At 43.7% G+C, this 23441-nt stretch overlaps 1 protein-coding gene across 1 annotated transcript; it reads left to right on the plus strand.

Moving 5' to 3' along the window:
- The first annotated feature begins 3525 nt into the window (after positions 1 to 3525).
- Positions 3526 to 23168, plus strand: LOC119385881 (neprilysin-1). Its single transcript, XM_037653249.2, has 20 exons — positions 3526 to 3578; positions 5441 to 5577; positions 8250 to 8297; positions 9055 to 9285; positions 9946 to 10157; positions 10875 to 11069; positions 12067 to 12144; positions 13060 to 13223; positions 14006 to 14225; positions 15538 to 15636; positions 16374 to 16451; positions 16583 to 16689; positions 17698 to 17762; positions 18490 to 18541; positions 18814 to 18881; positions 20191 to 20309; positions 20432 to 20497; positions 20583 to 20678; positions 20763 to 20821; positions 22963 to 23168. The coding sequence occupies exons 1-20, from the start codon at positions 3526 to 3528 to the stop codon at positions 23066 to 23068; spliced, it is 2253 nt and encodes a 750-aa protein (XP_037509177.2). The 3' UTR covers positions 23069 to 23168.
- The last annotated feature ends 273 nt before the right edge of the window (positions 23169 to 23441 follow it).

Consider the following 23441-nt stretch of genomic DNA (forward strand, 5'->3'; position numbering starts at 1 on the left):
GTCCTCTGCAATGGTTACTGTGACGTAAGACATCCGACATGTCTTAAGAGGGTTGCAATAGCCTTCTCTTTCACTTCAATGCCTTGGCGCTTGCGGGAGGGGAGGGGGGAGGGAGAAAGGGGTAGAAAACGAGGGCTGTAGTCCAGTAAGGATCTCTGCTAGTTATCGTTACTCTTTGCCAGACATGGGGCATAATATAGACATAAAATTACTCATATGTACCGTTCAATGCCAATACTGTAACAGCGAGCTGTAACAAGCAATCCTGAAGAGATGCCTTCATTCAAACACGCGCCACCACTCATAAATGCATCCTCAAAGTATGCGTTGAATTAGTACAGTGGACGTAGTACACCAGAAATATCGGGTTGCACATAAAACGAATGTTTCCTCGCTGTCCTATCTATTTAGCACCCATATACCGGTTATTTCCACAAAGGCCAAAGTAACACATAAAAACAGATATTTTTAATATAGAAGCGCGATTCCGCCTTACCTAAGCTGTCAGCGCTGCGGTGACGGCCATGTGGTTACGGGTGATACATCGTAATTGGTCTCTCATTGGCAGGTCTGTTAGTTAAAGTTTCAACTACGAAGATCTACTGGGCGCGTCTGATTGGGAAATCGACATCTGCTTCTCGTGAAGCATATATATGCATTTAGATTCGGACAAATGATATTCCTGGCGGAACTGCGGCCGGAGAGGTCTGTATGTATACGCTACGCGTTGTCACCGTTTCTTTAGCGGAAGTATGTCCTATAGATAAATGAAAGCAGTCACGCCAGGTGGTCCTGCGGTTCATAAGTTACAAAACAAAGAGGATATACATGTTAAAAGGATTGAGTCAAGGCGGCCAATGTTAGAGAACAATTGCAAGCTGCGGTCTGATAGTAGGTGAAGCGTACAAGAGGGGGGATCAAAGAATGAGGTAATATGATGAAACTAGGATATTCGCTTACATAAGACCGGATCAGCTGGGTAACCGGAGATCTCTGTGAGGCCTTCGTACTATCATCATCATCACCAGCAGCCTGTTTATGTCCACTGTAGGACGAAGGCTTCTCCATGGAGGAAAAAAAAACCAGGAGGGAGCGTCACGTGACATTTTTGAAGCCCAGCCAAAAGAAATGAAACAGGGGCATGCTGGGAAATGAGCACCCTCACGTGATAGGCAAGCGGTGAGAGGGGGGGAGGGGCGTCCGAGGAGGTTGGCTTGTGGACGATAGACGCGCGCGCTCGTCAATTTTTTGTTTTTTGTTCATGAGCCTACCAAAAAAGGAAACGAAACAGGAGCATCATGGGAAGTGAGCCTCGAGCCAGCGGCTTCGGAGGAGGTTGGCGCGGCTTCAAAGCTTCAGAGGAGGAATGGCGCGGCTTCAGAGGCGGTTGGCTTGTGAACGCTAGGCGCGCTCCCTCCTATATTTTTTTCTTTCCTCCATGGGCTTCTCCCAATGATCTGAATGCGAGCTGATTCCATTTTATCGCTGCTCACTTCTTAATTTCGTCGCCCTATCTAACTCTCTACCTTCCTCGACTGCGTTTCCCATCTCTTGTATAACCCTTCTGCTGCTCTTACTGCCCACCGGTTGTCTGTCCAACGCATTCGGGCCACATTCAAAGGCGACCGCATTTATACATGGTGATGATGATAACGATGATGATGATGATGATGATGATACTGATATGATGTCTTGGATTCTTACAAGAGGAGAGGTGTGGCTCTGACATCATAATTGTCTTTTTTTTTTAGCGCACATTTCTGCGCTCCTCATTTTTAACACCGCTAAAAGCTTTTATCGTATAAGCAAAAATTATTTACCGCGAAGTTGAATGCAACATCGGTAAGATTGTGAAATTAGAGTCTTTTAGCAAGTTACGGAAATACGGTACGCAAATACGGTAAGACAGTACGGTACGACTCCTCCTTTCCCGGTCGTTGAGCGGCCAAAGCACAGCCAGCGGGAAAGGAGGAACGCTACCGTACTGCCTTACCGTGCGTGCCCCGTATTTCCGTAACTTGCTAAGAGACTCTATTAACGTTAACCTCGAACTTGCAGTAAAAGCGGGAAAAGTTGGCAGCTGTTTATGTTGTTACCAATGGCGGGCGGGCACCAAGCCAATGACGTCGCTGCGTGCAATCCTGCGCGCCGTCGAAACATTACGGAAAGGGTGCAGCCCATGGATTTACTCCCGGCGAATGAAAGTAGTCCTAGATGTCCGCTATCTCGGTTCGAGTGTTTTAAGTGCCTCCCTTCGACCTACGGGGTGCGCCTGCGCAGAGGCGCACCTTTGTTACGCAAAGCAGGCGTGTGAAACACGGACCTCCTCTCAGCCCGTCGACTGTCCACTTCCTTTCGGGCGTGATAAGGAGCGGCCTGACACTCGGTGCTTTGTTGTTGTCCAGCACATAAGGCAGTCGACCGTGAAGAACGCGAAGTGGGAACGACTGCGGTATATACCTCGACGCTCCACGTAAAGTCAGCTCGGCTAGTGTTCTTGACTTCCAGCAGAAGCGAGGTAGCGCGTCAGAAATAACCTATACGCATATGTCAAGGCGTCCATGCGCGTTAATTGGCGGCAAGCTAAGCGTCATTTTGAGCGAGTAATTTCGGACTTTCTTAGGAAAGACCAGAACGCGAACTTAGCTGTCGCGGCAGTACGGTGGTTACGGTGCTCGTCTGTTGAACCGAATTAATGACGCGGGTTCAATACCGGCCGCGGTGGTCGCTTTTCGATGGAGGCGAAATGCCGTTAAAGAACCCCAGGTGGTCGAAATTTCGGGAGCCCTCCACTATGACATGCTTTATGATTGCATCGTGGTTTTGGCACTTTTAAAATCCGACCAGTTATTATTAAGTTAAGAATTCTAACTCACCGAGGACGTCCTTAGTCAGGCTCTCACGAAAGCAATCCATAGCGATGTTAGTGTTCTCAAGCCCAATAACTTCACGTGGAGACGTGCTGGTTAGCCATTCCGCAATAGATATATGTTAGCGCTAGGCTCCGTTAGGCATCATACATGTTATCCATTTCCTATGATGCATCAGCTACCCTAATTAATACAAGTGTTCTTGTAAGGCATTGACTACATCCTCAAACATCCTCTTTCGTCCATTGTCGATCACATCAAATAGCCACCTTCCTGCGAACCTCCGTCTTAACTGTTTCCGAAATTTTGAAGCCGCGTCAGATTCAATGCTGCTCGAAAGCTTTTCTTAACAGCGGACGGCTCTGCAAGTTAAGGCAACGCAAAAGTAAGCGTAGGTGACGTTACTCCGCCATGTGCAGATGCTAACTACAGGCGGGATCATTGTTTTCCTTTACTAATATAAAGCTATGTAACGTTGCAAAATCTTGCTCGTTCAAGTAGGCGAATTACTGTAATATCATTGCTGTCATATGCACGCTAAACCGGATGGCGAACGTGATTGCTAGCTTTGTAAGCGTTTATTCTCTTCCATATTTCTTTCACCATCTTTTGCAGCGAGAAGGGAGCTAGCCGACTACATCGACTCAACTCCAACATGGACAACGCTACGTCGACCACGAACATTTGCGACGAAGAAGCGTCGACAAGGTAACCTGCCCATGTCGTTACTGATTTGTAATTTTTTAAATATTCCTTTATGCTTTTAAAACTATGCCCCTAGTTCCGTTGTATACATGAAAGTGTTCTGTATATGTGATAGTGTATAATATTCTCGTTTTTGTTGCCGCATGCTCTGTGTGGGCATTCGGGTGATGGGGTTCCCGTCAGTCAGAGCCCATCTGCCTTTTGCCCTGGTAACCGAGACTTTTGTTGTCTGAAATGAAGAGCTCAAATGTGAGATCCTGTAACTTCGCGTACGGATGAGCTGCGGGGCTACCTAGTTCCAGGATCGCTGCACATTGCGTGCAACGTTACATCAGACAGGGCACTGCTGGTGGCACCACTGCAGAAGGACGTGTTGGTAGTTCATCGTATACCGCAGAAATCGTGGCGCAAGAAACGAACACGGGTCACTGATGTGAAGACGTGGACTAGCGCTCGTGTTGTATCCACCTTGAAACGTGTTCGTTTTTCGCGCTATGCTTTCTGCAACATGGTGGCACCGAAGCTCACCGAAGAACGAACTTCAAATACTGCTTTCGATGACGCCGTTTTTAACCAGATGCAGCAGAATTAAAAAGCTCTCATTTTATCTTGCCGGCCTGATTCCAAATATGGCATCCCCGTCCAGATACACATATGACATAAAAATGACATATTAGTTCGCATATTTAGAAACCGGAGAAAATTTTTTTTAGTCGGGAAGCTTAGAACTAATCTTCTGTGTTGTAAACAAGACTGAGGACGACCAAGGCGAAGAAAAAAAAAGATAATCGCGTTTTGGTCTCCAACACAGAAGATTAGTTCACTTTTGGGGTTTAACTCATAATTGACCTTATGGATGTTAAATGACGTTAAGCGCCATATTTACGGGCGTCCCAAAGTGACTCAGGCTATCAGAGACGCCGTAGGGGAGGGCTCCGGAAAATTTAGACTAGCGAGGGTTCTTCAACGTGCACTGAAATCGCACAGTACACGGGCCTCTAGCATTTCGCCTCCATCGAAATGCCACTACTGCGGCCTGGATCTAAATGTGCGCAATCACATTTCATTTTGTTCATCTGTAGCCAAACGCAGTTCCTACCGTGACCCATTGTTGCCGCGGTCTCGCAAACTGCAAAATGCACAACTGGGTCCAAACTTACAAAGCTTCTCATTCGCAAGTGTTCTTTGCCATTGGCTAGTTGACTTCGCTAATGATAGTTCCAGCATCACGATTGGCTGAAGTATTCCCTTACGAACCATTTTAGCGTAAGATATTATTGCCCAGGGCCAGTATCGCGAAAACTTTCAGCGTAAGCAAATAATTCAGCCAATGACGATGTGGGACATATCATAAGCGAAGCCGGCTGACGAATGGAAAAGCGCATTTACGAAAGAGAAGTTCTGTGAATTCAACCCCTTATCTTTTCCTTCTTAAAATATTGGTATGGCGGTACGACGATATCACCGTTCGCACAGCCTTGATTTTAGCAATCTCTCACGCGGTATCTGGTTGCGCACGATGCCTCTGACAATGAAGTGAACAGTGTGATCGCAGCCTGCTCCTGTTCGCTCGGAGTCTTATCGAGCGTAGGTAAACAGAGGCCTCTCGTATCTTCCGAGTCGCCCTCACAGTCCGTGAGAAAAAACGAGTCTAGGCATTGTATTTCGCGTCGACGACACAGCGCATAGATTTCCTCGCACTCAATGATGCCTTCGTTTTTCTCGGTATATGTAGATCTTTTTTTTTTTTCCCCTCTTGATTACCGATACGGTGGACGCTCGTTTTAGGCCTTATTGTCGTTTTATCCTTGCAAACATACGTCTATTGTTTAATTGTAGTTTTTTCTGGTTTGTTTATCGCGCAGAAGACACAATAATCCGGGGTCCAAGTTCGTCGCTTTCGTCAGTCGGAACAAACGTCACCTGGCCCTGGCGTTGGCGGCCATCTTGGTGGTCGCCGTCATCGCCGCGTCTGTTCTAGTCACAGTGCAGCCCACCCAAGGTACGCACGCTGCGTGCGAATATATATATTGAAGTAGATCCTCCGTACGAACATGGAAGTGTTGTTAGCGACAGTTTCGACCACAGTCTGATCTGATGAATGAAGACTGCAGACTCTGGTCTGGACATCATCTTTAGAAGAATGTCGTCGTCGATTTCATGCGAAGTTATGACGAACCACGAGATCATAATTCCTTTCGGTAATATATTAAGTTGTGACGAACGTCTTTTGTTCTGTTTGCTTTTGAGTTCAGAATCAGCACAGTAATCTGAACCATATGCGATAGTATGTCATTATAATAATTGCCGGGGTTTAACGTCCCGAAACCACGATATGATTATGACAGACGCCGCAGTGGAGGGCTCCGGAGATTTTGACCACCTGGGGTTCCTAAACGTGCACCTAAATTTAAGTACACGCGTGCCTCTAGCATTTTCGCCTCCATCTAAAATGAGGCAGACGAGGCCGGGATTCGATCCCGCGACCTGCGGGTCAGCAGTCGAGCACCGTAACCACAAGACCACCGTGGCGGGTGCGATATTATGTTGCGAGTAGCTGCCTACTATACGAATGCAGTAAATACACAGCAACGGGTTGCGGTAGGCGATAAAGTTAGCGAAAATGCGGATGACGCAACGTACTTGTGGTGTCCTTCTACCTCACACCGATTATTTGAAATAATAATAATAATAATAATAATAATAATAATAATAATAATAATAATAATAATAATAATAATAATAATAATAATAATAATAATATTATTATTATTATTATTATTATTATTATTATTATTATTATTATTATTATTATTATTATTATTATTATTATTATTATTATTATTATTATTATTCTACTATGTGCCACATCAAAGATCTTCGAATTGGCTCTTCACAAAATATTGTCTTTTAGTGTGAAAAACTCACTGATTCCAAATCAACATGGTTTTCTTGCTGGCCGCTCAACTACCACAAATCTTGCTAGTTTCATGACGCAGATCTCCACACCTATTTCTCAGAGAGGACAGGTTGACGTAATCTACTGTGACCTGAGCAAGGCTTTTGACGTAGTCAGCCACACACTGATTATGGTTAAACTGGCGAACTTTGACGTTGACTTGTCGATTGTGAATCTCTTGCACAGCTATCTGCTCAATAGATCTTGTTATGTTGCCGTAAATGGCCAAACCTCTTCTTTGTATAAAGTGACTAGTGGGGTCCCTCAAGAGTGGGTATTAGTCCCACTCCTATTTTTAATTTACGTTAATGATGTTTCTTTTGCCATTCGTAATTCTTCTTTCCTCTTGTATGCCGATGACATCAAGATATTTAAGGAAATTCATTCAGTTAACGACTGTCGCTTGTTGCAGTCAGATTTGTGTTCTTTTTCCGAATGGTGCAACGGCAATAACCTTTCTCTAAATACCGCAAAGACAAAATTCATGTCTATCACTCGCAAAACATCTAGCGTGTCATTTCAATACTTTGTCAATTCTGTGCCGTTATGCATGGTTTATGAAATCAGTGATCTTGGTGTTGTTGTTGACAGCGCGTTAAACTTTTCTTCTCACGTTAAGCGTGCTGCTATGCGGGGCCTTCGTTCTCTCGGATGTGTTTGTAGAATATCTCGAGAATTCAGGTCTCCATGGCCCTACACAAATTGTACACGGCAATATGTCTTCCGCAACTTGAGTATGCGTCCGTGATATGGAATGGCATTGCTCAATCCAGCGGTAACACCATTGAACGAGTCCAGAAAAAATTCCTCAGCATATATAACCATCGCTTTGCTAAAAATGACTCTGGATCTCGTTCAAATACTGCTGAGTCATTATCACTGCCATCACTTCACTGCCGACGAAATCGTTCTGATCTCTTATTTCTCTACAAGCTAGTCCACGGTTTCATATCCTGCCCTGTACTTCTCAATTGTGTTAATTTTCGAATTCCGCGTAAGTTAACCAGAGAGAACAGACCGTTTCATGTACCCGCCTGCTTCTTCCAACACTCTACCGTTCACAGAATACAAAGTCTTTATAATATTAATTTTCTTGATCTTGACGTTTTTCATAGTCCACAATCACTGTTTTTATCCGAGCTTTGCACTGTTTTGACATAGTATGGCACAGTGTACAAAGTCTTCCCTTCTCCGTCTTTCCGCATAGTTGTATATGTGCAATCTAATTTTTTATTCCCCTTCAATATTTCTCATATTGTCTTATTTTACTCCTCCCCTTTAGTGTTCATTTCTCTTTGTCTACGTGTTTTTGCTCTTTTTATTTCTGAAGACTGTCTGTATTGTATTGTTTATTTTTATTGATTTTATTTTTGCGTGCGCCTGCACAAAGACCTCACGGTTGTTCCTGGGCACGTTAAATAAATGATTGATTGATTGATTGATTGATTATTAAATCCTGAAGTTTTGCGCGCCAAAACAACAATGTGTTTATGAGGCAAGCCTTAGTGTTGGGACTGCAGATTACTTTAAAAGCCCGCGGGCTTCTCTAGCGTACACCGAAATGGTCGAAGTACACGGTGCTTCTGCGACGTTTGGATCGGTTCTACTTAAGCGAGCCAAGAAAACCGAGTTGATCAGAACCGATATTACCGCATTGAGAATAAGACACAAAGAGATCTCGGTCACTGATTTTTTTTTTTTTCGTAATATTTCAGAAAACCTGGAACGACAAGTCTGCAACACCAGCGCCTGCTGGAGCATATGTAAGTATACCGAGATGCAAGCTTTTACGGTGGGAGAGCGCGACAGAAGGTTCCTAATTGAAAAGCACGGAAATGCAAAGTAGAGAGGAAAGAAAGAAAGAATACAAAAGAAACATGGATTTAAAAAGGAAAGGCGAACACCTTGTCATCTCATCAGCAGAATAAGTGTCCTGAGCAATGAAAGCACGACTCGAGTTCTCGTGTTGCACTGAACTCTCGTAGCGGTGATAACGGTGATGATTGGTGCGAATTTCGATGAGGTGCACTGTTCACGCCACGGCCACACCCTAAACTGCACGCTTCTTGGTACTCAGTGGCCACTTTCACTTTACTGATAAGTAGCGATCGTGTAGTCGCCATGGCTTTCATTATACGCACTGCTCTACTATATTAGCCACAAGCGTCCCTGAATCAGCGACTGCTGCAATCATATATCATTCGCTTTTCTTCCGATTGAGGTTCTAAAATCTGCAATGTGGATGCTGGACTGACCGATCGAGTCACAGAGTTGTACAATTGCCCTACGATACAAATCGACATCTCTATTTCGCTCTTTTTTAGTTTGTTTTTCTTTGATACCACACTCAAGTTTCCCTCATCCCTTTTCCTTACACTGTAGCCAGCCAGTGTCAATCTATACATACACTGCCTAACCTTTACCTGTACTTCCCTCTGTTCTCGTCTCCTGGTCCGGGCCATGGAGCCTATTTACACGGCAGCGATCTTTGAAACCATGCGTGCGTGTGCATCCGTGCAGCGCAGAGGCTGCGGCGCAGTATGAACGAGTCGGTGGACCCGTGCGAGGACTTCTACCAGTTTGCCTGCCAACGCTGGGACGCCGATCAGGGCGGTCCCATCTGGCAAAGCACGGCGGACGCCATCAAAAGGGACTTCAGTGCTTCCAGGGACAATCTGCTGCAAGGCAACTTTGCCGAGCCCAACGAAGCCGAGAGTTACCTGATCGACTTCGTCGGGCACTGTCAAAATGGTGAGCAGCCGTGGCGCTGTTTTATCCATGCAACAGTGTACGCGTTTGACCAACATGGATGGTGCTCTAGCAGAAAGTTTCAACCAATTGTATTCATTGTCAGCCGGCTAGTGCAGACGCAATCCGAAGACGATTCCTGGCTACACCACTGTTCTAACGTACCAACGCCATGCGCACATATGTCGCTATAGAGAAAAAAAAAATGCTGTCAGCGCAATACAGCAGTTCTGAAGTACACCACTAAAGTGGCTGAATAGTCTTCCTGGATTCGAGCAGTAGACACACAATTAACTCACTACCCCGTTCGCTTTTCTCGGTCGAACACGAATCGTCGTGTTCGATTTCAGACAGTGGATGCTGCATTTCGATGGCCGCTAAGTGCAAGAAACGCTCGTCCATTTCAGTTCCCCGAAATAATCGTCTACTTCAGTAGTCGAAATTATTCTCTCATATCTCGCGAAATGATTTAAAGCATTAAAGCTCATAATCTTTACTATTTTTTGAAAATTAGTTCCTGATCTGCCACACTTTTGCCCATACAGATTCCAACTTTTCACTGTATATACGTTCTAGCTAATACGCGCGTATGGCAGTACCTTCGCTGCGCCACCATAAACGGCATGCCGCGTGCTTCAATTGTTCTGTTGCTGGCGGTCGCAGAAAAACCTCGCAGCACGTCGGAGGGCACGGACCCGGTGCTGGTGGAGCTCAAATCGATGGGCGGCTACCCGCTGTTCCAGCAGGAATGGAAGTGGAATACCTACTGCTGGATGCAGGCCGAGGCGAGGCTCGCGCACATGGGCTACAACCAGGCACTGCTCCAAGCTCGCTTCGATGTCGACCCCAAAAGGCATGGGCGGAGAATCATCGTGGTGAGCTCACACATTTGTTTATTGGTTGCACAGACGCACATCATCCTGCAGTTAAGGACGACGGAGCCGCCACATGGCAAAATGTGATTATAGTCGCAGCAGCACTCACCAATAAAGCAGAACACTGCTGCATCAGCCCTTTATTATTATTTTGCGCTGTAGTTCGATATCCTTTCGACATTGAACAGTGTCGTTCCGGTCAGATGCGGATACAGGATTTTTCTGGGGGTGTTTGAAATCGAGATGGTTACTGATGATGATGATAACTGCGTGGATGCATACGATCAGTAAAATAAACTTCTTCGCGTTCCAACGTCACAGTAACACGTAAGGATTCCACGTGTTCATCACGTGCCGTGCAGAGCGGTACTGCGCGCATTAACTTCAAAGACAGTGGAGGGGTCAAGACATCCCGCCTGGATCCGCGCATGGTTCAGATGGCGATTCTCGCCTATGTTACAATACATTCCCGCCGCGTATAAATTCCCGGACAAGCCTCCACGCATGTTTACTTGTATTTCTCCTTACAAGTTACAAAGAAACTTGTGGTGTATTTGCGCCGTCACGATTGGGAATGCCGTCGCAGTGCTGTACTACATTCAACTGGCGCATGCGTAGACCGCGCATCGAGGCAATGGTTAGGTGTTGGTCGAGGAATGCACGATTTCCCGACACTGGAACAGCGTTTGACTTCCCCTCCCCATTCTTTTTTTGCAGCTGGGACTACAACCGCTGATGTTCACGCGAGCGGTCCTTGACAAGGAGGACACGGTGGCGGGCATTCGGACGTTCCTGCGGAACGTCGCACTCAGATACAGGAAGTTGCACGATGGCGCCGAAAAATTCGACAACGAACAGGACATCCAGAACCAGATCACCGAGATGTTAAACTTCTCAAGGGCGCTACTTGAGGTATGGCGCATAACGCGAAGATTTGGTTGCTCCTAAAGGCTTATAACTATGAACACGATGACATCGGATCGGCGGGTAGTGAACAGACGGATTAAAACTAACTTGCCTGTCAGCAGACAAGGCAGGAATTTTATAGCTATCATTCGGGGAACTTTTTCAGCCTATACAGAAGACGATCTTTTAGTGAATAGTTTATGTTTCTCAAGAGGGTGGCGACTTTCAGATGGCCATTGATGGCGTTGGTTGCACGGGTGTTTTTGTGAATAATAATAATAATAATAATAATAATAATAATAATAATAATAATAATAATAATAATAATAATAATAATAATAATAATAATAATAATAATAATAATAATAATAATAATAATCTTAGCGCCCCAATAAGACTTCTTAATAACCGATTTATTATTTTTAAACAAGAAGCACTAAAAGGGGAGGTAACCGCTCTGCACACCCAAGCCGGACATAACTCACAAGAACGTATGGGCATACATATTTTGACAGCGCGACTTAAACATCCTAGTTCTATCAAGCGCGCACTCACATGCGTTCTGCAGGCGCCAGACATCTATACGGTTTGCAGAAAACTTGGAGGACGCTTGAGCTTCGCTTTCAAGAGTAGAACGCGATAGCGTAATCAGACCGTGTTCGTATCGCCTATTTAGGGGGGTCGGGCCCCTCCTAAAAAATGTAGGGGGAGGGGGGCCTTGGGGCCCCCCCTGACTTTAAGCCCTGGTAAAAGGGCAGCTACAAGTGTTCCATCCATTAGGGAACATGTCATGCTGTGTAGGACCGACGCATATGTATGCAACCTTGTAGGTTTGCGAGGGGGTCGTGGCAAATTGTACAATAGACATTAAACTTTTTTTATCCCTCCAGAGCAAAACAATTAACAGCTGAATGCAATTTCTGGTTCCGGGAGTGCATACCTGAATGTATTTATTGCTACATTTTACACCAAATTGAACTTTGGTTGGTCTGCACCATTGCAGGATCTAGAGAACGAAACGGCTGCCACCCAAAAGCCTGAAAGAATAACGGTGGAGGAACTGTCCAGAAAAATACCTGAAGTGAGTGTCTGCCCATCTTACACCGTGCGCATGTGTGCCCATAGACACACATGGTGGAGGGGTCAGGGGCACAAGCTTAAAGCCACACGGCCACTATTGTTTTAAACAGTCATGCGTAAGAGCCTATGGAGACACAAACCAAGTGACTTTGCAAGGTGAGTGGCCAGACAGAAGGAATTTGTGTGCTCAGAATGCAAGGAACTTCCTCTGAAAACTTATGCAGGAACTATTGCGGACAACACACACAATCAATCACCAGCGTTCACCATTCACCACATATCTATGTTAAGCAATGTCCAGTGTTATGTTCAAACTGGGTGTTGCCCTTGGCATCCAATATTTGACACCATGTAGTGCCTTCCTTTAGGCAGCGAGCAAATCGGACAGCGCGCAACCACCAGAACAGAAAAATAAAGACGGCGCTTAGCTGTGACACGTGAAGCCATGGCTCGCGTTCCCTGCTGGCATCAATTATGGTTTAGCCGTCTTTCTTTCGCTACTGTGGCATAAGCCTACAACCTATTTAGCCCTGCACTATTACCGTCCAATATGCCTACACCTCCCATTGTTAGCTGCCATCACACCTCAGTCTCGTTCTCAAAACAAATCTGCAGTTTGCCAAAAGTGGGTGTTCGCCAGTCTCTTGACACATTCCAGAAATATCCACTTGCCTCAAAACTAGCACTTCAGCAAGTTACACCTTACACTATCCAAAGCCAGGATTTTTTTATTGGGTTCAGAGTTATATCCGCTTGGCATTTAATGTCATCTTCAAGGCAGCTACACACAGCATCCACAAAATATCCCTTCCACCCCTATCAACCAATAATAACCTGTACTGTTTTCAGTGCACATCTCTTTCTTCTTTCAGCTTCTCATCTCCATGTCTGTCTTTTGCGCCATTCGTGTGCCCAGATTAAGTGGCTCAACTACCTCCGAAAGCTGACGTCGCCCGCTTTAGAGGAGGCAGGCTTACCGACATTCAGCGACAAAGACAGCGTGATGGTGCTCAACCTCCAAGCACTACAAGCACTCGCCAAGTTCCTCGGCAACTGCCGCCAGAACACAAGCCATGTAAGGTGAGCATGTCCTTCCTCTATCAACTATGCGGCTGGTACTAGAGCTCATGTGCTTAAGTTCAAGCTTGTTACAGTGAGGTAACGAATGTAAAGAAATGGCCCAAGGAGCCAAAGAAGGAGAGAAAGAGCTATATGCCCTCCTTTACTGGCCCCTACAGGAAGAATGCATTGCACCTGCACACATATGCACACATGCAAATACCCACACAGGCACAACCATTCAAGTTTTATGCTCACTGTAAGCACTGAGCTTTTGGCATATAGAGTCACTGTTATCTATACAAAAGCTACAATTTATGATCATCACAAATGAGAGCCAAAACACATTGTGCGGTATTGCAATGTATTGTCTTTTTTTAGCGTTTCCTGTGAGCTCCCCAATGTTCTCTCCTGAGAATTCATCATCCAGGATGCTCACCATTTTACTTAGAAACTACACAGCGCCACCTCATGTACTCAAACCTTTGCTCATCATGTATGTATTACCATGTAATTTCACCATGCACTGCCACTATGGTGTTCATACACCTGTGCAAAGACAAAGTCGAGACATAAGTCGAGACATCGTCAAGAGCGGAGGCCATCGCCTCAACAGCCACTGTAGTTGAGATACTCATCAATATATGTGACAACTCGAAACAGGCCTTAGTGTTTTGAACCAATATTGCGGCACAGAGCTCCCACATTGCACGAGTCACGGCAAAATGGAATACTCAGCATTGGTGCAGAGATGTGCAGGATTTCTACACACTAACATGTATGTGCTCTGGTTGCCTGCGCAGGGCGATGGCGAACTACATAGGCTACAAGTTCCTGATCAACAGTGTTTTCTTCTCGCCCCAACCGGAGATACGAGGCACATACTACAACTACACCATGCAGCAGGGAGTACAATTCAACCGTACCGCCAAATGCAGGGAGCTGGTGGAAACATTGAGGCTTGTCAGTTACCACCACTACTTCCGTACAAACCGGCACAAGTTTGATCAGCAAAGGGCACTGGTAAGTTACCAAATGTCATGCAGATTTTTGCCACAGTCTGGAATGTTTTTCTTTTTACTGTTGCTTGTGTATGCCAGTGTGTCAATTGCTATGTCTAATATGTGACAGCATTTTAAAGCTCCTATCTTGAAAAAGAAAGTACTGCAGAAATTATCCCCAGGTCACCTTTCAATGTTAATTACAACTGAAGCAGCCTAGCAACACGCCACATTATCACTGCCAAAATACACCATATATGAGGAGTGTACTGCAGCCAGACAACCCTCGCCTACATTGATGTTGATCTATATTTGTATGTCCTTTGAGACAGTGTGACAAGGTCTCTCAGATTATTCTAATCAGGTTTTTTATTACATCTGTCGCACACCACCATCTTTAGCAATATCTTTCTGATCTTCATTTTCTTCATTCAAGCTTTTATTGCAGTATTGCAGTGTTACCTACACCTGTAAACTCTAGTTCTGTTGCTCTCTTCCCTGTTTTTTTTTTATCTCACCAATACCCTGAATGTTGTTTGATTATGTCGACTGCTGGTCGGTTCATGGTTCCATCTACTTTGAACTCAGTGGCTCTGAAAGGTAGACGCCTGCTACGAGTCTTGCAGGTTCAACATCCTGGGCATTCCATTACAATGTCCCAAATAGCTTCCAGACTTCTGTTACAGCAAACACATGCCTCGCCCCGTAGCAAATATTTTCATTCTCATGTTCTTGTCCTTGGGCATCGCAATGCCCTTTGTGTAATCATAATGACTATTCCTTCTGATTCTTCTTTTTCCAGTTTGTGTAAATTTCCATGGTCTCCTTTGTTTTTTATACTTTGCATTCAATTTATCTATCACTTCCTTTTTGAGGACATCTACTCATCTATTTAGACATTTAATTAGCTTGGCCGAGGTTGTGAAGTTTCTTTACATGTTCCTCCGTTTACATGCTGCACCATTCAGTGGTGTCATCATAAGTCTACGTTCAGATTTAAATAATTTATTTTTTGCCCTTAAAAATCAGCAGATGCCTAACAACCCATATCGGTCTGACGGTTCATTTGAACCTAGTCCCCTCAGCACAGCAGTGCAATGCTGTAGCCATTAAACCATGGATTACCCTGAGAGTCAGGTTCATAGCAAAATGATTAGAGATATACATGGATATTGGAAAGCGAGCGAAGTATTCTAAGAATGCAAACTGCAATAAAATTGGGCATTATATGGGCACCTAAGATATCCAATAAAAACACTGGAATGAAAGTGAAGCCTGATCTAACTGTAGACTGCAGTTAATGAGAGTATTGCTGCTTTGCTTGTCATTTTCAGGCAGTTCACATGTTGGACGAAGTAAAGGTACAATTCAACAACACGCTGAAAGCAGCAGCATGGATAGACAGTTCAACAAGGACTCTCCTCATGAGAAAGGTGGGTAGCACTTAAACCAATATCCTGATCATTTGTGAAATGTGAAAGCCCACATTTTAGTTAACAGTGCAGAATGCTTGGTTCTAGTTCTAAGTTAACACATTTTAATTAGCACAGCTGCTGAAACAAAATTTCTGGGAAAAGGGAGGGGATGATTGTCACAAAGTTTGGAACTAACTATAAGAAATGAAATTCAGTTTTAGTATAAGTTTCATGTGTGTCCCTTACCCATGGTGGTAGCTTAGCAGGTGAGCCCAAACGCATAGCCACAGTGGAAGCATTTCGATGCAGACAAAAATGCAACAACATCCACCTACTTTGATTAAGGCGGAGGTTACAAAAACCCCAGGTGACCAAAAAATCAACCTGGAGGCCCCACTATGCTGTGCCTCATGGTCATAACGTGGTTTGGCATGTAAAACACCGCACATTAATTTGAGTGTTTTTACACTGTGCCAGAGAAGCGTTTTCTGAACAACAGCAATTGTGAGCAGAAGCTTTGTGAACTTGCTCCCTTCAACTTCATATTTAAGCTATGTGAACTCTCCTTTACCTTAACCCAATGCATACTAAAACTTTGCAAAACTCAATGATCCTTAATCTTACACTAGACTGATTTTTCAATCTTACATTTGAGCTTTACTATATTATCTGGTGTTTCTTAGATGACATGCTATGCATGCAATATTATGTAGCATTTTATCACACATTAAGAGCGAAATTTTTATCTTTCGCAGCTTTCAAATGTCCATGCCTTGGTAGGCTACACCGAGTGGCTTTTGAATGCAACTAACATATACAACTTCTACGGAATGGTGCGTATGTGCAACATCCAAGTGGTCCCGAAATGGAACACTGCATGTCAGCAAAAATGCATGTGGTCACTGCAGAGTATGTGGTTACTCAATTACATGAAAACATGTTTTTCTTACTTTTCTTCTTCCAGGATAAAGCTCCACAAAGCAGTGGTCCATTCCTTGAACGACTAGTATACCACAGAGTACAAAAGTACAACCAGCAAGCCAAAGAGCTTTTCTCGGACAGAGATCCAGAGTGAGTACATGCTGAAGCGAGCAGTGATAGTCTGAGATATGAGAAAATAATTCATTTTAATAACTGTTGGGGTTTTACATCCCAAAACCACGATTGGACTGTCAGAGACACCGTAGCGGAAAGCTCTGAATATTTTCACCATCTGTGGTTCTTTAACGTGCACTGACATCGCACAGTACACAGGCCTCTAGAATTTTGTCTCCACTGATATGTGACCATCACAGCAGGGATGGAATATGCGACCTTCGGTCAGCAGCTGAGCACCGTAACTATTGTGCCACTGCGGTGGACTTGAAAGGAAGAAAGAAAGAAAAACAAAGAAACAAGAAAACAGCCAAAAGCTGAAATAGAAGGTCAGCCACTTAAACAATCATGAACATCCAATCACCCACAAGACAGCAAGAAGAAATGAAAGGCAGTTTCCCCATTATAAGTCACAGATTTTTATGGAAGCTTCTCGTACTAAACAAAACCTATATGTTACTGGATAAAAATTGTATTTGCTACAAAGACAAGCACTGTATTTGCTACAAATAAAAGCAAATTGCTCGTCTTTGTATTTGCTTCTTAGTGCTAGCATGTGCATCCTGTTCTGAAGCGATTTCTTTTCTTATTTGTCTTCTGTCAGCATGTTTCCATCCTCACCACTTACTGGGCTCAGTTGCAGCTCGGTAATAATACCTTTATCTGTTCTACAACATGTAATGTTGCACAATTTGATAAATAAAAGAACATGAAAGGTTAGCCATACTGAATCCTTCACGATGGCTTTTATGGATTTCTTTTAGTGCTCATGCAGCATTTAACGTGGTCATCCATGAATTATAATGGTATGCAACATAGAAATATTGCTGCATGCACCGCCAATCTTTCCACCTCAAAAAATAATTCAGTTTATTTTTCACTTACTGTACAAGTAGACCACTCAGAGCATGCGCAGACTATTATCATTTTAGTCTCGAATACGGAAGACCTCATAATTGTTAATAATGTTTCCTTTCATTTCAGGATTTGGCAAGACATAAATGCAGAAACCGTGAACGCTGCCTATCACATACGAGACGTCAATGTCAGTAAGTGCACAGCTGTGTATGCCAGAGCACTCATAATCTATAGTTATAGTAAAAACTTCTACAGGGCACAGGATGTGAAAAAAAGAGAAACACTTCTTGAGCCTGGATTTCGAATTTGATACCTGTGTTAGGGCATGGAACCAGCGTCACGTTCTATTCGCTCCAAGCTAACACAAGTCTGTAAAGTCCTATGTGTATTACATAACATAGCATAAGGCTGGTAGGAAGAGACAACCCACTTATAAACTGTAACAACATAACAAACGGGTGAAATTGAAGTGGTCTTAAAGGGCTTGGTCGAAAGGAAAAACAGTAAAGCATGAAGTCACAAAAATGTAATGGTAATCTCACACAAAAAATCGCCAGGCCTGCGTGGAACGCACAGCACAGTCACAGCAAAAGCGATAGGAGCAGCCTTTCTGGAGCACATTGTAAACTCTCTTGGGGAGGCTACTGCAAGTATTGTAGAATGAGTGGCCCAATAGAATGAGTGGTCTCAAAGACCAATAATTTGAGGCACCTAATCAACAGTATTATGCAGAGATTCATCGGTTAAGAGAAGCGTGCAGTGAAATTGGGAGCCGATGTACATACATCTGCTTATTTTTGCCTCACCGCCGTTAAGTGTCCTATTAACACCTTTGGCTGATCTGCATTAAAAATACTGAAGAGATGAACTTGTTTACAGCATTTTATTCTGTCTGATCTTTTTCTTTCTATGTTGCAGAGGTATACGCTGGCATGCTTTTGGAGCCATTCTCGTACCTTGATGTTCCAATGTAAGTTAAATTCTTCACACACAACTCACTGAAAATACCAAACGTCAATTAAAAGTACACATCTATATATACTATGTGACTGTATAAATAAAACTGACCTTGATGGCAACATAGTAGTTCCTTTCTACAAGTGCCACAGTACCATAACACATTTTTGTCAATTATTTTCCGTACCATATTTAGCAGCACCACAATAAACAAACACTGATTTAATTTGTTACCATTTTCACTTTTATTCACATTTAAGTCTATCCTTTCCATCTGTCTTGCAGATATGTGAACTACGGTACTGTGGGGTTCGTGGCTGGTCATGAGATAATCCATGCCTTTGATGACAGAGGTATGTGTGGAGTTTTCATTTGATATTTTCTATTCACATGCAGCATACGTTTCTTTGTTTACACCCGAACGAGTAGCTCTTAAATGCAGCATGTGGTCACACTGCATAAGAAATAACAAAGCTTTAACCCTTTGAGACGTTATGTACACAATCCACCTTTTTCATGGCGCCCCCGTGCATGCGCTCTCCCCTAGTGGAAAAGTCGCGAAACGTCGCATCATCTCGGAGGCTTTGCTTCTGGCAATACCAGTTGTCCCGGCCCCTACCAAACCCCTACCAAAACGGCAGAGGGCAGCACAGGAAAATGATAGAAGCGGATTGTGTACACCACTTGTTTTTGCTATTTGTATCAACTAGGGGCCAAGAAAGAGCGAGATATATCGAGCTTTGGATGAATTGAACTTTCTGCATAATAAATTTATCTTCATTTAACTTCTTTTTGCGGTGTACTGTTGCATATGATCACTTTACTGAAGGCACTACCACGTTCGACGAGTCGTTCGACGTGCCGTTTCCTGCGAGCCATGTGAAAAGTATAATTTCTCTTAGCTTAAAAAATGAACATAACCAAAAATGAACTTGCACTACATTTCTAGCCTTAGATTTTATTCAGTTTATGCCAAAACAGAGCGTCAATGACTTCAGGATAAATAGATATTTAATTGCAACTTAATTAGGATTAGTTATTATAACACATAAATTAACATATTATGACATTATTTTCGTTGCAATAGGATATGGAGCGGCCTGAAATAACGTAGTATCGATTTGACACATTTACAGACAGTTCTTCATAGGTGCCGTCTTAAAGGGTTAAGGAGACACGCTAACGTATGGGTCGTTTCACAGGAGCGTCCAAACAAAGCGTCCATGAATGATGTGAACTGTAAAGTACTTATACACCTAAAACTGAACAGTCCCAACTGCCGTTCCTCATGCTACCATATGGATGCACACGAAAGTTTATGCAGATTACTGCTGATTACTGCTTAGCTGCTTGTAAATGCGAGTTCCTGATTCTCAGTGTCTTTCTGTAAGCAAACATGCCATGAGAAGCAAGGAAATAGTAACACAAAGGATTATTCGGTCTATTGAAAGCACAGAAATGTGTTTTCAAATTATCCCAATAATATTCCTAAACACTTATCATATGAAAACAATGCAGTCGCTAGAAATGAGCAAGGAATTGGATTGGCATGCACTGGCAGTTCCTAAAGTCATTGGTATCTTCGACATAGGCTTATGGATAACTTAGTGGGCTATAAAAAAATGAACATTCTGAATGCCCATTTTGCCTCTTTACATACAGGTATCACTATTGACAAGTACGGTGTTGACTTTGAAAAAGACCAGTGGTCCAATGGCACAAGACATGAGTTCAACCGGCGTATGCAATCCCTCATCGACTTTTATGCTAAGACATTTCAGGTATTGTGCTCAACTTCTGACAAGAGCTCCTTTATGCTAGACACAATTTCCTTCGTTAGAAGTGGGTGGACGAGTCAGTCGCTTAAAACAAAATTTACACTAGCCATCATTTCGTTGCACAGGTCAACGGCAGCCATACCCGGAATGAAAATTTGGCAGACACCTCGGCTGCTAGGTTTTCCTTTAAGGTGAGACACGAAGCAGCACATGCAAATGTCTACAAGCGCCTGGTCATCCAGAGGCCAAAAAGATTGTTTTCCTTCTTGCCTGCAGTCGTATCGCCATGAGCAGGGACCAACCAAAGCACGCGTCTTGCCAGGCTTTGAGAAGTACACTAACGACCAGCTATACTTCCTCTCATTTGCTTCGGTACGTATGCGCATCCTGTTATCTAATCTTTTTAAGAGTGCTAGTTGCAATGGTTGTAACACAACACTATCTTGCACAAAACAGATATGGTGCAACAATAACAAGTATGACCCGAACTCCATCTACAGCAACAACCATGCAAGGTAAGCATCCCTGTTCTTGCAAAACAGAAAACTTATCAGCAGCTAGCTTCAGCATAAAGATGAGACCTGGCAAGTTATATACATAAAGTCCTCCCCAACAGCACCATATAGATTGAACAATATTTACTGGACCAAAAATGGTATTTGTAATAGAGGTTGTAATGCAGTTAAAGGGACCGACAACCGCCCAGAACACGAAATGAGATGACTGCACTGATGGAAAGATTGTCCATTGCATTGACTCAAACCAACCTTGTTTATCTCGTGAGAGGTGGATTTGTATTTTTATTTCTTCATTGAAAGTCGCGAAAAGTGACCTTTGGCGCCTCTGGCGGCAAAATCATAAACGGTCCGATGAAGGCGGTCACGTGACCATTGGTTGGTGTATGCGTTCGATTACTTTTCTGTTAGTACTGAAATATTGTTCATTTCTTTATATTAAAAGGTATTACTCCATAAAAATGTACATATAGGCCTGCGTTAGTTGTATGCAGCAAAGTGGCACTGCCTTCGCTTGGCGTAATGATCCCATGCCGGGACAAGCCATCCATGTCACAGGCGCAGGCAACCTTGGGCGCAGGCGCACACAACGCTGTACAAATACCGAGAAGGTGTATAAAGCAACATCATCTCATTGTAACAGCTTGCTATTTTCAAAAATTGTTTGCAAGCTCAAAATAAAGGTGGTTAAGCATAGTTACAGTAACTCCTGTGAAAGCAGAACGACAGCTTTCACAAGGGCTAGCGGCATCACTATCAATTTTCAGCGTTGCTGGAGCAAGCCTTCATGCGTGTTTGGAGCCTTTCAGATAGAAAAATACTGCTTATAAAATAACTACATGCTTTTAGGATAAACCACTGCAGCTACAAACGCTACGAAGGGTAAGCTTCCTGTCGTGCGGTAAAAAAGTGGGTCGAGAAAAATCAGTTGTCGGTCCCTTTAAGAGTGATTTGACTCGGAGATTTATAAGAGACCTGCTGCCAAAACACTATAACAGTCAGGGACAAGTCGAGAATGCAATAGGAAATCCTGCTCTGAAGGACAGGTTTTCGTAAGAGGAAAAACTGTCATCACACGTTCGTCCTTGTGCAATGTGTACTTGTGCATTTGTTTATCTGCGTTGCACACTAATCCTCACTCACCTGCTACCTCCTAATTTGTTTGTTTCCTTGTCTGTGCACAGACGTGTGGCTCTCAACCTTTGATAGCCGCACTTGCAGCATACTGCTGTGAGCAAGGGCAAACAGGCCATTACAAGGCAAACAGGCCACCATTGTGCATATAACTGTCAATAAACTGAATTTCACCATTGTCTAACCTAATACTGCGACGCATGACCACAAAAACTACATCCATTAATCAGGCCCACAGCCAGGGGGGGGGGGGGGGGGGGGGTACCCCCCCCCCCCTTCAGAGTTTTATGATACATGGTGTTTTACCAAAAATAAATAATGAAAATAGGCGTTTTTCTCAAATAGTCAAGGCTTTCAGAAAGTGGGCCCCCCCGGAAAAAAATTCCTGGCTACAGGCCTGCCATGCATACACATCTTCATACGCCCTGATGATAGTGCAGAGCGATTTTGTGCCTGCAGTCATCATCGTCACGTATTACAACTTCCACTATAATTAAAGATGTTCTGGTCGACTGTTGCCACATCTGCACTGCGCATTTATACTGTCATGCAAAGTTTACTTTATGCACTATCAAACAAACAAAGTGACCAATATTTCTGCATCATGATTTCTTAACTAGCAGCGCCTCAATGAACTGGCTGATGCTGTAAATCCTCCAAGCAAAACTCCCATTTCATAAGTCAAACCAGTCAAAGTGACAGCAGGGCCTAGGGTCACACTGAAACTGCCTCAGAACACCAGCACAATAAGAAGTGCTATTAGTGGCATTGCAGCTGTCACACCACACTGCCAGTGCCCAAAGGAAGGAATGCATCGACATAGCTTGAAATTTACTTTCTTCGGCTCATACCATTATATCCACCACAATGCAGTGTGCATAAAGATGCAGAGTAGCAAAGTTAATGTGCATGCACACAGTGTTCACACCAGCAGCAGAAAGCACAACACTGCCGTGGCTCTGGACGGGACACTTGAATGTAGTGTGATTGTGTACCTTCACTTGCAGGGTCAATGGACCACTGATGAACTTGGATGAGTTCGCAGAGACCTTCCAATGTCCCCGTGGAACCAAGATGAACCCGACGCAGAAGGCTCCCGTGTGGAATGTCTAAAAGTCCACAACTGCTAATATGTACTTGCTTATTAGGAGTTTGGCTGTCTAGATACGCAACTACCTCAGCATTTACACACACACACGTTTACACAGGTCGAACAAACCTCCATAGCATGTGACCCTGCTAATATTGCAGATTTGTGCGTGATGTTAGTGTCATGTTATAATGACAGTGCATTTCATGTCAGAAAACTATTTAACCAACGAAAAAGCTATAGTATGTGCTTCCGTTACAAACTGTAAGAAAAGCTTTAGGTTTTCTAGGGCAAGACAAAACATGTTTACTACACTAATGAAGCCCTTGACAGTATTGCATAAACCAATGTACCAGATGTAGGTGCTTATTCCAGTAATTGGAACAAGCTTTTTGT

The sequence above is a fragment of the Rhipicephalus sanguineus genome, chromosome 3 (assembly GCF_013339695.2).
Source record: "Rhipicephalus sanguineus isolate Rsan-2018 chromosome 3, BIME_Rsan_1.4, whole genome shotgun sequence".
Classification (NCBI taxonomy): Eukaryota; Metazoa; Arthropoda; class Arachnida; order Ixodida; family Ixodidae; genus Rhipicephalus; species Rhipicephalus sanguineus.

Excerpts from the sequence above, each read along its gene's own strand:
- LOC119385881 (XM_037653249.2), top strand. The coding sequence starts at position 3,526 with ATGGACAACGCTACGTCGACCACGAACATTTGCGACGAAGAAGCGTCG. Across the intron at positions 12,145-13,059 it reads TGTCCAGAAAAATACCTGAA|ATTAAGTGGCTCAACTACCT; the intron begins GTGAGTGTCTGC and ends TCGTGTGCCCAG. Across the intron at positions 17,763-18,489 it reads CATACGAGACGTCAATGTCA|AGGTATACGCTGGCATGCTT; the intron begins GTAAGTGCACAG and ends TCTATGTTGCAG.